The sequence below is a fragment of the Ochotona curzoniae genome, unplaced genomic scaffold (assembly GCF_017591425.1).
Source record: "Ochotona curzoniae isolate NIBS_2020 unplaced genomic scaffold, NIBS_Ocur_1.0 contig_883, whole genome shotgun sequence".
NCBI lineage: Eukaryota > Metazoa > Chordata > Mammalia > Lagomorpha > Ochotonidae > Ochotona > Ochotona curzoniae.
This window is the reverse complement of record NW_024466599.1, coordinates 1,499,358-1,513,586: the sequence shown is the minus strand read 5'-3', so window position 1 is coordinate 1,513,586 and position 14,229 is coordinate 1,499,358. Positions and strand designations below refer to the sequence as shown.

The following is a 14,229-nucleotide window of genomic DNA, read 5'->3' as shown; positions in this document are numbered from 1 at the left end:
CCATCTTGCTTCCTGCTTGTGGCCCAAAGCCTTGTGACCCTGCACTGGCGTGGGAGACCTGGAGGAAGCTCCTGGCTCCTGGCTTCGGATCAGCTCAGCTCTGGCCATTGCTGCCACTTGGGGAATGAACCAATGGACGCAAGATCTTTCTCTTTGTGTCTCCTCTCTGTATAGCTGCCTTTCTAACAACAACAGCAACAATACAAAATCTTTTTTTCAAAGCCCAGAAAATGAAACAAAACAAACAGAAGAAGCAGAGGGCGAGTGCCCAGCCAAGCGGCCACGGACTCCAGGGCGCACTTGGGGGGGCTGGGCTCCCAGTTCAGCCTTCTACGGGCGGCTCAGGTGCTAGGGACCAGGGGCCCAGCCATCCGCATGAACGACTCGATGGCGCTCCCCGCGCCTGGCATCGGGCTCTGGAGCAGAAGCAAAAACGGGGCTTGTGCGTGGAGAGAGGGATCCTAACGGCGTCTCAGTGGGCAGAAACCTAAAGCAACACACCCCTCTTTTAACCAGGACCAAATGCACTGTCCTCCCGAATCCGGCCTTCTCCGCCAGGCCCCGCCCCACGAGCCCCGCCCCGCCCAGTAGGCCCCGCCCCCACGAGCCCCGCCCCGCCCCGCAGGTCCCGCCCCCGCCAATCTCTCCCTACGTGGCAGTCTCCGTCAGGCCCCGCCCCACCGACAGTCCCGCCCCTCAAGCCCCCGCCCCCGCCAATCTCCCCTTTCTTGGCTGTACCAGGCCCCGCCCCAGACAAGCTCTCCCTACGTGCCCGTTCCAGCCAGGCCCCGCCCACCAGGCACCGCCCCTTCAAGCCCCCCTCCACTATCCCCTTTCTTGGCTGAGCCAGGCTCCGCCCCCGACAAGCTCCCCGCACATGGCTGCCCCAGGCCCCGCCCTTGCCGTCATCTTTCCGCGCCGAGCCGGAAGTGTGGTCGCCGAGCGGTCCCCGGGTCGGGCAGCAGGTGTCCAGGCGAGGATGCTGCCCGGTGTCCGGGCGTGAGTGATGCCCGGGCTCCTGTCTGTGGCCCACAGAGTCACCTGGGCCGCCGTGCTGCGCCGCGGCTGCCGCTGCTGCGGCCTCGGGATGTTCTATGCCGTCCGCAGGGGCCGGCGGACGGGGGTGTTTGCGAGCTGGTGAGAGCCGGTGCCCGGGGCTGGCTGGGCCGCCGCTGGGGAGGGTCCACGAGCGGGCGTGGATACTGGGGGCCCGAGGGTCGGCCTGGCAGCTGGTCCCGGCCCCGGAGCGCGAGGGCTGCAGAGGCTCAGGGGCTCGGGGCTCAGGGGCTGCAGGGGCTTGGGGGCTCAGGGCTGCAGGGGCTCGGGGGCTGCAGGGGCTCAGGGCTGCAGGGGCTCAGGGCTGCAGGGGCTCGGGGGCTGCAGGGGCTCGGGGGCTGCAGGGGCTGCAGGGGCTGGAGCAGTGCGTGTTTTGCAGGGAGGAGTGCCGCGCCCAGGTGGACCGCTTTCCTGCCGCTAGGTTCAAGAAGTTCGCCACGGAGGATGCGGCATGGGCGTTTGTCAGGAGCGCCGCGAGCCCCGAGGGTCCTGCAGGTCAGCATCCGGGTAGGGGCCATCGTGCGGGACCCCTGGCTTCTTCAGGGCTGCTGCCAGCTAACGCGCCTGGGAATGCCGCAGTAGGCGGGCCCCTTGTTGGAGAGCTGGAAGAAGCTCCTGGGTCGGGTCTTCAGTCTGTTGGCAGCTAATCGGGGAGTGAGCTGCAGGATGTAAGAGCTCTCTCTTGGCCTCTAATTCTGCCTTTTGAACAGCAGGAGGAAAGTGCAGTTCCTAGGCGCAGTGGGCCGTGGTTCCAGCTGTGAAGGGCTGTGCTTGGCACCTGTCACCTGTGCACCTCTGTGCCGTACCGCAGTGCTGCGCTGTGTGCAGGAAGTAGAGTTCTTCAATGTTGAGGGTTTCCCGAAGGGGACACGGGCATGCGGAAGTCAGAGGGCAGCATGGCTGCTTGTTCCAGCAGCATTTTTGGTTTTACATTGATGAAGGCACAGGGAGAAATGTTGACCCCGTGTGCTGGCCCACCCTATGAGTTCCCTCGACATGGAGGGCTAGGCTGGGCTGAATCCAGGAGCTTGGAACTTGGCCAGGGCTCCCACCCTGAGGCCTGAGCCCTTCCCGGCTGGCCCGCAGGGTCTATGGGAGCAAAAGGCTGCTGGGAGAAGCTGGCCCGGACATCGCCTGAGGTGCACGCACAGGACATCTGCACCCCTGCCTGCTTGCTGTTCTTGGGGCTTTTTTTTGCATATAAAGCAAGAAGTAGTTTATTGAGAGAAAGCAGAAGTAGAGTAAAAGCTCCTGGCAACAGCAAGGGGGTTTCCACTTTGAGGAAGCGTCTCGCTCCTTGCAGGGAGCACCCAGTGAGCAGAGCTTCACTCTGTCACTGCCTGTTTCTCCCTGTAACTCTTGGCTTTCCAACAGATGAATAAGACTCTGTGTAAATACCCTTTGATTTCTAAATGTTTATTTGTATTGGCAATGCGGATTTACAGAGAGCAGGAGAGACAGACAGATCTTCCATCCTCCGGTTCACTCCCCAGATGGCCTCAAAGGCCAGAGCTGAGCTGATCTGGAGCCAGGAGCCTCTTCTGGGTCTCTCACATGGGCACAGGCCCCCAGAGCTTTGGACCAACCTCTTGGTTGCCAGGTGCATTAGGGAGCCAGGTGGGAAGTGGAGCAGCCAGACACGATTGGCACCCAGATGAAGTGTTGGTGCCACAAGTGAAGGTTTTGCCTGCTATGCCATCACACTGGCCCCGAGTGAAGTTGAGACTGTAGGATCTGACGTGCTGTTCTAACTCGTTCTCTGGCTCCACTGAGTGGAGCTTCTGGCTGCTCCCAGCCATGCTGAAGTCTTGTTGCAGAATCCCTTAGGACGGCACACGTCTACCCTGAGTTAAAAATTAGTAGTGCTGTCCCTGAAGAAACCAGTTGCCATGTGTTTCCGTTTCTGGAAACTGTACTGAAGCTGGGCTTGTGGGTACTACCTCAGCTTTTCTCCATGTCCTCAGATCAGAGCCCTTGAGGGCCAGCAGGGCCAGCTGCAGTCCCTGGGGTCAAGGCCCCCACTTCTGCTCACGTGAGGGAGACAGCGGGGACTGACCAAGTGCCTGGGGTCCCGCCTGTCACGTGGGAGAGTGTAATGGAGCTCCTGGCTCCCGGCGTCAGTGGGCACCGGGGGATGGCCAGCGGATGGATGAGGTTGGTTTCTCTGGCACCCTGCCAAATGAAAAATGATAAGGCTTTATGAAACCAGAGTAGGTCTAATTACAGTATCAGGACAGACGGGGCTGACCGAGGACATCACTGATCTTCACTGATCTTTTTTTTTTAAATATTTGTTTATTTTTATTGGAAAGGCGGATATACAGAGAGGAGAGACAGAGAGGAAGATCTTCCGTCCGATGATTCACTCCCCAAGTGAGCGCAACAGCCGATGCTATGCGGATCCGAAGCCAGGATCCAGGAACCTCCTCCAGGTCTCCCATGTGGGTGCAGGATCCAAGGCTTTGGGCCGTCCTCCGCTGCTTTCCCAGACCACAGGCAGGGAGCTGGATGGGAAGCCGGGTTGCCATGATTAGAACTGGTACCCGTGTGGGATCCAGGTGGATACAAGGTGAGGACTTTAGCCACTATGCTACCACGGTGGGCCCGATACCACTTCTCTAAATAGAAAAATTTCATTTCAGGGGCCAACACAATGGCTCAATTCTAATCCTCAGCCTGAAAGCGCCAGCATCCCATGTGGGCACTGGTTTGTGTCCTAGCTGCTCCCTGCTTGTGGCCTGGGAGAGTAGTAGAGGATGGCCCAAAGCCTTAGAGCTCTTCGTCTGTGTGGGAGACCTGGAGGACCCCCTGGTTCTTGGCTTTGAATCAGCTAAGCTCTGGCCACTGCAGCCAGCTGGGGTTGAACCATTTTGTTTTTACTCTGGGGTGATGCTGTGGTGTAGCGGATAAGCCATCATGTGCAGTGTCAGCCTCCCATGTGGGTGCTGGTCTTGAGTCCTAGCTGTTCCTTTCCGGGGAGAATAGTGGAGCCTGGCCAGAGTGCTCGGCCCCCACGCCCATGCCGAGACCCAGCCCGACCTCCTGGCTCCCACGTGGCCCGGCCCGACCATGGCAGCCACGTGCTGCCTCTGTTTCTCTTGGCTTCTCTCTCTTCCTTTCGCATAAAAAACTCTTTAAAATTTTTTTTCTTACAGTTTTTCCTAAGAAAAAATGCCCTTGATTTCCCCATGATTGCAAAGGAGTGGAGAAGCTGTGGTGTCTGTCAGCTCCATTAGGCCCTGATTCCATTTTCAGCAGAAGGCCCGGGACACGTAGACTGTAGGATTCTGTCCTGGCCTGTTGGGGTCTGATGCGGTACCGAGTCCTCTCCCTTCCTGGTGTGAGCGCAGCCTGCTGCAGTCTGATCCAGTTTGTTGAGTGACTTCCAGAGTTCTCGGTCCTTCAGCATCCCAGGTGACGCTCAGTGTTTCCAGCTCAGTCGGCGACTCTTGTCTTTCAGGGCAGAAAGACAACGCTGTGGAGGCATCGCTGGTGAGCCGCAGCAAGCGGCCCCGGGAGTCGTCGGGGGAGGATGAGGGTCTGGAAGGCGCGGAGCCGTGCGCGAAGCAGGCGAGGCAGCCCCCGGAGGCCCCGTTGGTCAGCCCGGACACGTTCTCTTACCTGGGTAAGCGCCAGCGTGGCTGCGTGGGAGAGCTCCGGTCTCTGCCTGAAGACCAGTGCAGGGCATCCGAGGGTTGGGTGTGCTGAGGAAGCAGCTCGGGTCTGCAAGTTCAACTGTCGTGTCTTTTGAAATGCTGGTAGTTTTTTTGGTAAGATCTATTTATTTATTTGAAAGATTTTCAGAGAGAAAGATCTTCTGTCTGCTGGTTCACTCCCCAAGTGGCCGCAGTGGCCAGAGCTGAGCCGAGTCAGAGCCAGGAGCTTCTTCCAGGTCTCTGTAGGTGCAGGGTCCCAAGGCTCTGGGCCGTCCCTTACTGCTCTAAGCAGGGAGCTGAATGGCAAGTGGAGCAGCTGGGACACGAACCAGCGCCCATGTGGGATGCCGGCTCATGCAAGGCTAGGGTTTAGGCACTAGGCCATCACGCCGGGCCCAATGCTGTCATTTCTTTTTTTTTTTTTTTAAAAGATTTATTTTTATTATTTTTTTATTGGAAAGGCGGATATACAGAGAGGAGAGACAGAGAGGAAGATCTTCCGTCCGATGATTCACTCCCCAAGTGAGCGCAACGGGTCGATGCTATGCCGATCTGAAGCCAGGAGCCTCTTCCGGGTCTCCCATGTGGGTGCAGGGTCCCAAAGCTTTGGGCCGTCCTCGACTGCCTTCCCGGGCCACGGGCAGGGAGCTGGAAGGGAAGCGGGGCTGCCGAGATTAGAACCGGCACCCATATGGGATCCCGGGCGTGCAAGGCGAGGACCTTTAACCACTTGTGCCACCGCGCTGGGCCCATTGCTGTCATTTCTTAAGCTCAGCATGCTTCAGATCACTGAGGGAAAATGCAGAGACTTAAGCATCAAGTAGCAACTGTGCTTGACGGAACTGGGTGCTGGTTTTGTTTTTATTTATCATAAGAGGCAGAAGAGAAAGCCTGTGTGACTGGCTCGTGCCCCAGCTGCCCGGGAGCCAAGAGCTCGTGCTGGGTCTCCCTCTGCAGGGACCCGGCTGCTTGCTCGCTGCCTGCTGCTCTCGGGCGCGTGAGCAGGAAGCTGGAGCTGCGGAGGGGAGCCCGGCGTGTGGGATGGGCTGCCCCAGGCAGTGGTTGCCGTTGGCTGGCTGCAGCATTGTGGAGCCTTTTCCACCCAGTGTGTGCCCGGCGTAAGAGAGTCGGCTGTCCTGAGGCGCAAGGAGGCCATGGACTCTCCCTCTGCCCTGTTCCAGGAGTCAGCTGGTCCTCTTGGGTGATTGGCCCAGCTACAGGGGGCGAGAGGTCACTCTTCGGTCGGTCGGCTCCCTCTGTAACTGCCTTGCTCACCAGGACTGCCCGGCCGAAGCCAGCCCGAACTCCATGCGTGGGTCATAGGGTCCAAGGCCTTAGGCCGCCTTTGCTTCTTCCCCGGGAGTGTTAGTGGGAAGTGGCTGGTACTCCAACCAGCACTTGTGGGTGCTGATGGGTGACAGCCTAAGCGCTGTGTCACCACACCAGACCCACTTTTGTGTTAGAGATTGTGAGGGCAGCTGCCACACGTGCACTGGCAGCCCATGTGGGCTCCACTTCTTTTTTTAAAGATGTATTAATTTTATTGGAAAGTCAGATTTACAGAGAGAAGGAGAGACAAAGGGAAAGATCTTTCATCTGCTGGTCCACTCCTGAAGTGGCCACAATGGCCAGAGCTGAGCCAATCTGAAGCCAGGAGCCAGGAGCTTCTTCCGGGTCTCCCACGTGGGTTCAGCGTCCCAGGGCTTTGGGCCGTCCTCGACTGCTTTCCCAGGAAGGGAAGTAGAGCAGCCAGGATATGAACCAGTGCCCGTATGGGATCCCTGCTCATGCAAGGCAAAGACTTTAGCTGCTAGGCTACTGCCCTGGGTGGGCGCCACTTCTGATCCAGTGATCGCTTTCAGATAGATAGAGTAGATCTTTTTTTAAAAAAGAAGAAGAAAAAGAAAGAAAAACCCATTCTGTAACTTGGAGGGAAACAGTGGAAAACGTTGGTGAGTGTGTGTTTGTGCCCTCAGTGTGTCGAAAGACTCAACGAGTCCCCTTGATGGTTCAGCGCCAGCAGGAAGCAGAGAGGATTAGCCATCTCTGTGGTGCCAAGTCCCAGGGCCCCAGACACAGCATCAGGTGCTTCTTGGGGCTGGAAGGGAGCTGGGGTCATGGCTGTGGGGTGAGTCCCGCTGCGCCAACAGCCTGCGCCTCGGAGGAACACAGCCCGTCCTCTGCCTGCCCCTTCCTGTGCCTTTGGTCTCCACTGTGGACGGGTGCTTGCTGCTGGGCTGGGGGCGCTTCGTGCACCTGCTCTGTACAGCTGTGCGATGTGACCTGGCGTGGGGAGTAAGCAGCCTGGCGTCTGGCAGCAGGCCGGGCAGCGCCCGCTGGTTCCCGGCAGGAAACGTTACCAGGAAGATGGCCTCCTGGCTCCACGCGCTGAATCCCTGCAGGCGTAGCTGAGGTGAATTTTAGCGACTGGTGACACGAGCCCCACTGCCTCCCTGTCCCCTCTCCCAGGAGAATTTGTCGTCGTCTACACTGATGGCTGCTGCTCCAGCAACGGGCGGAGGCGGGCGCGAGCAGGGATCGGCGTTTACTGGGGGCCAGGACATCCTTTGTAAGTAAAGGGAAAGCTGAAGTTTGTACACGAGACAGAGTGCAACAAAACGCCCTTTTTAAAATCTGCATTTATTTGAAATGCAGGGTTACAGAGAGAGAAAGATCTTCCATCTGCTGGTACATGCCCTCTCCTGGCTGCAACTGCCAGAGCTGGGCCAGTTTTCTTGGGGGTCTCTTACATGCGTGCGGGGCCCAAGCCCGTGGGCGACCATCTGCTGCTTTCGCAGCCGCACCAGCAGGGAGTGAGGCAGCCAAACTTGAACTGGTGCTGGGTGGGATGCCAGTGCCACCATGGCAGCTTCCTGTACTGTGCCACAGTACCGACTCTGGGAAACCTTTGTCTGCTTTTATTGGCAAGGCACTGAGTCAGGCACTGCAGGTCTCCCGTCCACTGGTTCATCCCCAGAAGGGCACAACGGCCGGGGCCCTGTCAGGTCCCAGCCAGGGCCTCAGGTCTCTGTCTGGGTCTCCAGGCCTGAGGTCTCCGTCTGGGTCTCTGTCTGGGTCTCCAGGGCTGAGGTCTGCATCCGGGTCTGTCTGGGTCTCCGAGGCTGAGGTCTCCATCTGGGCCTCCATCCAGGGGTGGCAGGGGCCGCGCTGTTGGAGCCATCACCTGTTGCACATGGGCAGGAAGGGGAAACACTGCTATGCCAGTCACCTGTCCAGAAAAGCGGATTTTTAAAAAAAGAAAGATGTATACATTTGAAGGCGGAGTGACAGAGCAAGGGAGGGGTGCTTAGGGAAGGAGATCTTCCATCCGTTTGTTCACTCCCCGGGTGGCTGCGACGTTGGCTGGGCCAGGCCAAAGCCAGCAGCCAGGAACTCAGCCATGTGCCCCTGTGGGTAGTGGGCCCTGGCACTCTTGCCGTCCTTCACTGCCTTCCCCTGCGTTAGGAGGGCAGCCGGCACTGACCCCGCACCCATCTGCGGTGCTTGTGTGGCAGGAGGAGGCTTCCCGGTTCCCCTGAAAGCTGCACTTTTCAGCTCTGCAGGCACAGGGGCTGTTCAGGCGGCCAGGCACTGAGCTCGGGCCAGGCCGGTGGAGTGCAGCTTGGAGCTGTGTCGGTGCTGAGTGGCTCTGCTCTCGGCCTGGACTTCCTAGCCTGATTTAACAGGCTGACTCTCTGAGAGGCTCTCGCTGCAGGATCCAGGGCTTTGGGTGCCCTGGAGATGGTTCTTGCACGGATGGGGTGCAGGATCCCCGCTAAGATCAGGAGCTGAGAGGTCATCCTGGCTGTGCAGAGGCGTGCCCGGTGCCTGTGGGTGACGGAGCTTGCACAGCAGCTGATGCTCGTGGCCGCCCTGCTCCGGGAGCTTGCCACTGCACAGCTGAGCTCACAGAGTGCCTGCAGCCACGGCTCGCTCCCTCCGGGGGTGGGGCAGATGCTGACACTTGTGGCTTGTGTCCCTGTTGGTGACAGTCCTGGCGGGAGAGGGTCCCAGCCCTCCTCCTAGGGGCAGCTTGGGAAATCTCTTCTACCCTGCAGCCTGAGGAGGGACAGCCTGTCCCGTGTCCATCAGGCTGCAGTTGGCGCCCACGGCCCCACTCCTTGCTGCGGTGCCCACCTGCGCTGCCGCTGCTGCCGGGTGCTTCTGCGTTAGCCTTCCCTCAGTATTAAAGAAAGTCTTCCATTTGCCCCAGTGGCCGGGCATGGCCCACCTGAAGCCAGGAGCCAGGAGTTCAATAAGGACTCCCGAAGGCACAGGGTTCAAGTGCTCAGGCCACCCTCCAGGACACAAACCAGTGCTTCTGCAGGGTTCTGGTGTAGAAGCAGTTCATTGTGCATGCGCCATGCAGAGATAATATAGTGTATTATCCATTAACAGTGAAATAGAAGTCGGACCTGGTACAGTGGCCTAGCTGCTAAAGTCCTCACCTTGAATACGCCAGGATCCCATATGGTCACCAGTTCCCATCTAGCTCCCTGCCTGTGGCCTGGAAAAGTAGTCGAAGATGGTCCAAAGCCTTGGGATCCTGCACCTGCGTGGGAGACCCCGAAGAGGCTTCTGGCTCCTGGCTTCAGATCAGCTCAGCTCCAGCTGTTGCAACTACTTGGGATGGAAGATCTTCCTGTCTGTCTTTCCAATATAAATAAATAAATTTTAACAAAAAAATAAAATAAAATAGAAGTCACCAAGAGGATTAACTTTATAATTGTGTTTTCTCTTGCACTTTTGGGACAGAAACCTGAGTGTTAGACTTCCTGGGCGACAGACGAACCAAAGAGCGGAGATCCACGTAAGTTGTCGGATGTGTCAGATATTCTCTCTTGAGCCGCAGCCGCGAGCCTGGCAGCTCTGTCTCCTCCATCTGTAAGGTTCCATAGGCAGAAGAAACTTAGGGTTAGCGACATTCTGAAAGTCAGGGATTCTCAGCAAAGGAAATGAACGGACATGTTTCGCAAGAACACATTCAAATGGCTGATAGACATAGGAAAAACTGCTCAGGCTCACTGCCGTCAGGGAGATGCAAATAAAACCACACTGAGGTTCCACCTAACTCCTGTGAGACTACATTCAGAATTGTACTAACAACACCTGCTGGCGTGGATGTGGGGAGAAAGGCGCCCTCCTTCACTGCTGCTGGGCTAGTGCAACCACTGTGGAAATCGTGTGGAGAGTGCTTAAAGAACTGCAAGTAAACCTGCCATATGTCCCAGCTATCCTGCTCCTAGGAATATATCCAATAGAAACGAAATCTGCATATGAGAAGGGCATCTGTATTTACAGCAGCACAGTGTACACTAGCAAAGACATGGATCAATCCAGATGCCTTTCCAAAGAGGAGTGGGTAAAGAGACTGTGGTACATCTACTCCATGGAATATTACTCAGCCATTAAAAAGATTGAAATCATACCATTTGCAACTAGATGGTCACAACTGGAGCCCATTCTGCTCAGTGAAGTAAGTCGATCCCTCAAGGACAGAGCCCATATGTTTTGTCTGGTAGAGGGCAGGCTTCATGCAAATCATAAGCTCAGTAGCCCTGTGAATAATGCTTTTGCTACAGCTCATAGGTTAGAAGATTTTTATTTTCATTTCTTCAAAAGTTTCTTTTCTCTTAATAAATTCTTCGCTGACTCATAGATCACACAATGTCAGGCTTTTTGTTTTCTTTTTCGTTTCTTAGCAACATGTTGGTCATTCAGTAGCATGTTATTTGACTACATGGTGATATAAATTTTTTAACTTTATTCCTGTTGATTTTGTTTTGTGGCTTCTCGATAAGGGATTGCATAGTAACTGTGTAATAGAGACTATCTTATCCAGATGTGAAGATAAGATGCAGATACAATATGTATCTTTACTTCCAAATCAAAGATGGACTCCCAACGAAACTGTTGGATATATCTTGACAATAGGATGCTGGACTGTCTGCCACTGTCTGTAACCACAATGTCAGGACACACTTAGATAACAGAATGATGGACATCTGACTGCTTCTGAAGAACTATGTTGTTGTAATAATATGGGGGAAATCAGTGCAGCAGGATAAGGGAAATCCCAGAGCCTAAGGAACTATATGATAAAATTAAAAATAAAATAGAAGGGGAAAAATAAAGATAGGAATTTTCTGGAAAAGTTCTGAAATATGAACAGAAGTATGTCAGGCGTTATTGCATGAACGTTGGTCATTGTGCACGGCCGTGTCCGGCCAGCGCTCTGACCTGTCCTCGTGCTTTCTCAAGGCAGCCTGCAGGGCCATCGAACAGGCCAAGGCCCAGCGCATCCGCAAGCTGGTCCTTTATACGGACAGCATGTTCACTATAAATGGTAAGCTTCCACCATGTGCTTTTGGTTTGTTGGTTTTTAGATTTATCTAGTTTGATTGGGTCACCTCCAGCTGGCTGTAGCGGGCAGCACTGGGCCGGCTGACCAGGACTTGGCAGCTTTATCTGGGCCGTCCCGTGGGTGACAGACTCCTAAGCACTTGGCCATCTTCTGCTCTTTTCCCGTGAGGGGGGAGTCTGGCACAGTCAGGATTCAAGCTGGCGCCCGTATGAGATGCTGGTGATGCGGGGTGCTGATGGCCTCGCCCACTGCCCCAGTATAGGCCCCACACGTTGTATTTTGTGTGTTTTCTGATATCTGAAGAGAAGCAGGTGCTTCTGGGTAAGAGGGAGTGTAAGGGGCAGGACCAGGGGGCAGGGATGCTGTTTGGGAGAGGCTCTGGGGCCCCTGTGCCGCTCTGCTATGTAACACGGGTGTGTGCCACACGCACCCACACACGGGTGGGGTGCACACATCTCTGAGCTTAGAGTCCTTGGATTTGCACACTGGTGAGGAATGTAGGGTCCCCGTGGGTTGTGGCTTCTGTGGGCTGTTTTAGAGCACGTGGGAGGATGCTGAAGAGACCAGAAGAACAGAGACCTCTGTTTCCCTCCAGAGGCAGGTGCTGCTTTGGCTTGGAGTCACGGGTTAGGTTCAGAGGGAAGGGACAAGATGAGGCAAAGAGCGGCGCCATGCTGGCCTGCCGGGGCTGTAAGGAGCCAGGGTTCGGGGTGTGAGAGGGAGACAGGGAGGCGGGCAGGGCTGCGCCATGCTGGCCTGCCGGGGCTGTAAGGAGCCCGGTTTCGGGGTGTGAGAGGGAGATGGAGGCGGGCAGGGCCACGCCCAGGCTGGCGGCTGAGTGTTTGTGCGTCCTCAGGCATCACCAGCTGGGTTGAAGGCTGGAAGAAGAATGGCTGGAGGACCAGCGCTGGGAAGGAGGTCACCAACAAGGAGGACTTCATGCAGCTCGAGAGGCTCACGCGGGGCATGGACATCCAGTGGGTGAGTCCTGGGTCCGCCTTGTGTCTGGCTCTTGGAAGCTGACGGTCTGATTGACTAGACGTGCAAGCTGTGCTCAGGGCTCCGCGACTCAGATGAGCAGTTTCTGTGACATAGGTCACAATGCATGCGGAAGCCTCTGGGCTTCCTTGAGCACCGTGTGGGGAGTGCTGGTCTTGGGCAGAGTGGGGCGAGGAGCAGGACGCGCTCCGGCCGAGGGCTGTGACTGCTGTGCACTTCAACTCTGCTGGAGTGACCTGGGAGTCCACCTGTCCGTTTGGTGGAAATTGGTTGTTATGATGGATTTGGTACACAGAGCAGTGATGCAGTTCTGAGAGATGGCAAAGCTGGTGAGCTGAGCTCGGTGGTCTTTGCCTGTCTTGTGCTCTGCTCCCCATGAGGCTGGGGACACTGGGGCCCCTGGGTATAAATGGGTTAAGTCATGTACACTCACTCCCGCTTGCATGCATGTGCTCTGCCTGGGAGGCTGACCCGGTCCGCTTTTTAAAGTGGAGTCAAAGCCATAAGAATGTAAAATCCAATTTGTGGAGAAATAAAGTAGAATTTATTTTATTTTTTAAAGATTTTTAAGTGGAAAGTCAGATTTACAGAGAGGAGGAGAGACAGAGAGGAAGGTCTTCCAGCCACTGATTCATTCCCCAAGCGGCTGCAACGGCTAAAGCTGAGCTGATCCAAAGCCAGGAGCCAGGGGCTTGCTCCGAGTCTCCCAAGTGGGTGCAGGGTTTCAAGGTTCTGGGCCGACCTCCGCTGCCTTCCCAGGCCACAAGCAGGAAGCTGGATGGGAAGTAGAGCAGCTGGGACGTGAACCAATGCCCCTATAGGATGCTGGCGCTTTCAGGCTGAGGATTAGACAACTGAGCCAGGAAATCCATCAGGGTCTCCCACATGGGATCCTGGCACATACAAGGCAAGGACTTCAGCCGCTAGACTACCACACCAGACCCAAAATAAAGTAGAATTTAAAGAAACAGCCTTGCTGCATAAATGCATAAGGATGCGTGCACATGCGCGCATATACACACTGGGCTCAGGTCAGGGTGCGGCTGGGGAAAGGTGCTTTGGGGATTTTAACCAGGGACAGGGTAGTGAGCTGTGGCTTATGTAAAATTCAGAAGAATAAAAAGAAACTTTGTTTTCACAGATGCATGTTCCTGGTCACTCGGGATTCACAGGCAATGAAGAAGCCGACAGGCTGGCACGGGAGGGAGCTAAGCAGCCTGAAGACGGAGTCATTTAGAACCCCAGCAGCTTGGCGTGGCTGGGAGTGGCTTGGACCCTTGGGGTGGGCTGCAGGGGGCGCGATGGGGTGCTGCAGCCTTGTTGCAGGTGCAGTAAACTAACCGTGAGGTCTGAGACGCTGCCCTTCCGCCAGTTGGGCTCACACTGTTCTCGTTGGTTTTGTTGCAGTCTGGCCCGGAATCTTGGATCTTGGTTTCTCTAAGGAATAATGTAAAACATGGGGTAAAGATTGAGATGCGAAACCCAGAAGTGTCCAGAAGAGCTGGTGTCAGTCAACACAGGTGACTGGAGTCTGTGCGCTGGAGGAAGACGCAGCTGCTGGGGAGTGTGAGCACGGCCTTCGCCCATGTCGGACAGAAGCTGTGCACAGGGCAGCTGGCTCCTGAGTCCTCAGAGATGCAGAAATACGTCTTCTGCATCATGCCAGCTCTGTGACAGTGGCCTCCCACAGGACAGCGGCTCACATCGCAGCTGCTCTGCTTCCCAGCCGGCTTTCTGCCAGCACACCTGTGAGAGCAGCAAAGAGGCCAAGGACTGGGCCGCTGCCATCCTCTGGGGACCAAGATGGAGGTGTTGGACCTGGGCTGGATAGCCTGGCCATCCCAGCCACAGCCTGGCTGCTGTGGGCACTGGGGAAGGAGCCAGTGGGTACAAGATCTCTTACTCTGCTCTCCTTTTTTTAAAATGATCTGTTCATTGTTATTTGAAATGCAGATTTACAGAGGAGACAAAGAGGCCTTCTGTCCTCTGGTTCACTCCCCAAATGGCCACAGTGGTCAGGGCAGAACTGATGCATAGCCAGGAGCCTCCTCCAGGCTTCCCACATGGGTGCAGGGTCCCATGGACTTGGGCCACCCTCTATTACTTTCCTAAGTCACAAACAGGGAGCTGGATAAAAAGTGGAGCAGCTGGGAT

General features: G+C 56.0%; 1 protein-coding gene across 4 annotated transcripts; it reads left to right on the top strand.

Moving 5' to 3' along the window:
* Nucleotides 1-930: 930 nt before the first annotated feature.
* RNASEH1 (ribonuclease H1) lies at nucleotides 931-14,005 on the top strand. 4 transcript variants are annotated; one of them, XM_040992770.1, is made up of 8 exons: nucleotides 931-1,137; nucleotides 1,436-1,551; nucleotides 4,517-4,681; nucleotides 7,185-7,281; nucleotides 9,468-9,522; nucleotides 10,974-11,058; nucleotides 11,933-12,057; nucleotides 13,217-14,005. In XM_040992770.1, exons 1-8 carry the CDS (start codon nucleotides 1,007-1,009, stop codon nucleotides 13,310-13,312), a joined length of 870 nt encoding a protein of 289 aa, XP_040848704.1. In that variant the 5' UTR covers nucleotides 931-1,006; the 3' UTR covers nucleotides 13,313-14,005. The 4 variants fall into 4 exon arrangements, with proteins under 4 accessions (XP_040848704.1, XP_040848705.1, XP_040848703.1 ...); XM_040992771.1 differs by having other exon boundaries at nucleotides 7,182-7,281; nucleotides 9,483-9,522; XM_040992769.1 differs by having other exon boundaries at nucleotides 7,182-7,281.
* The last annotated feature ends 224 nt before the right edge of the window (nucleotides 14,006-14,229 follow it).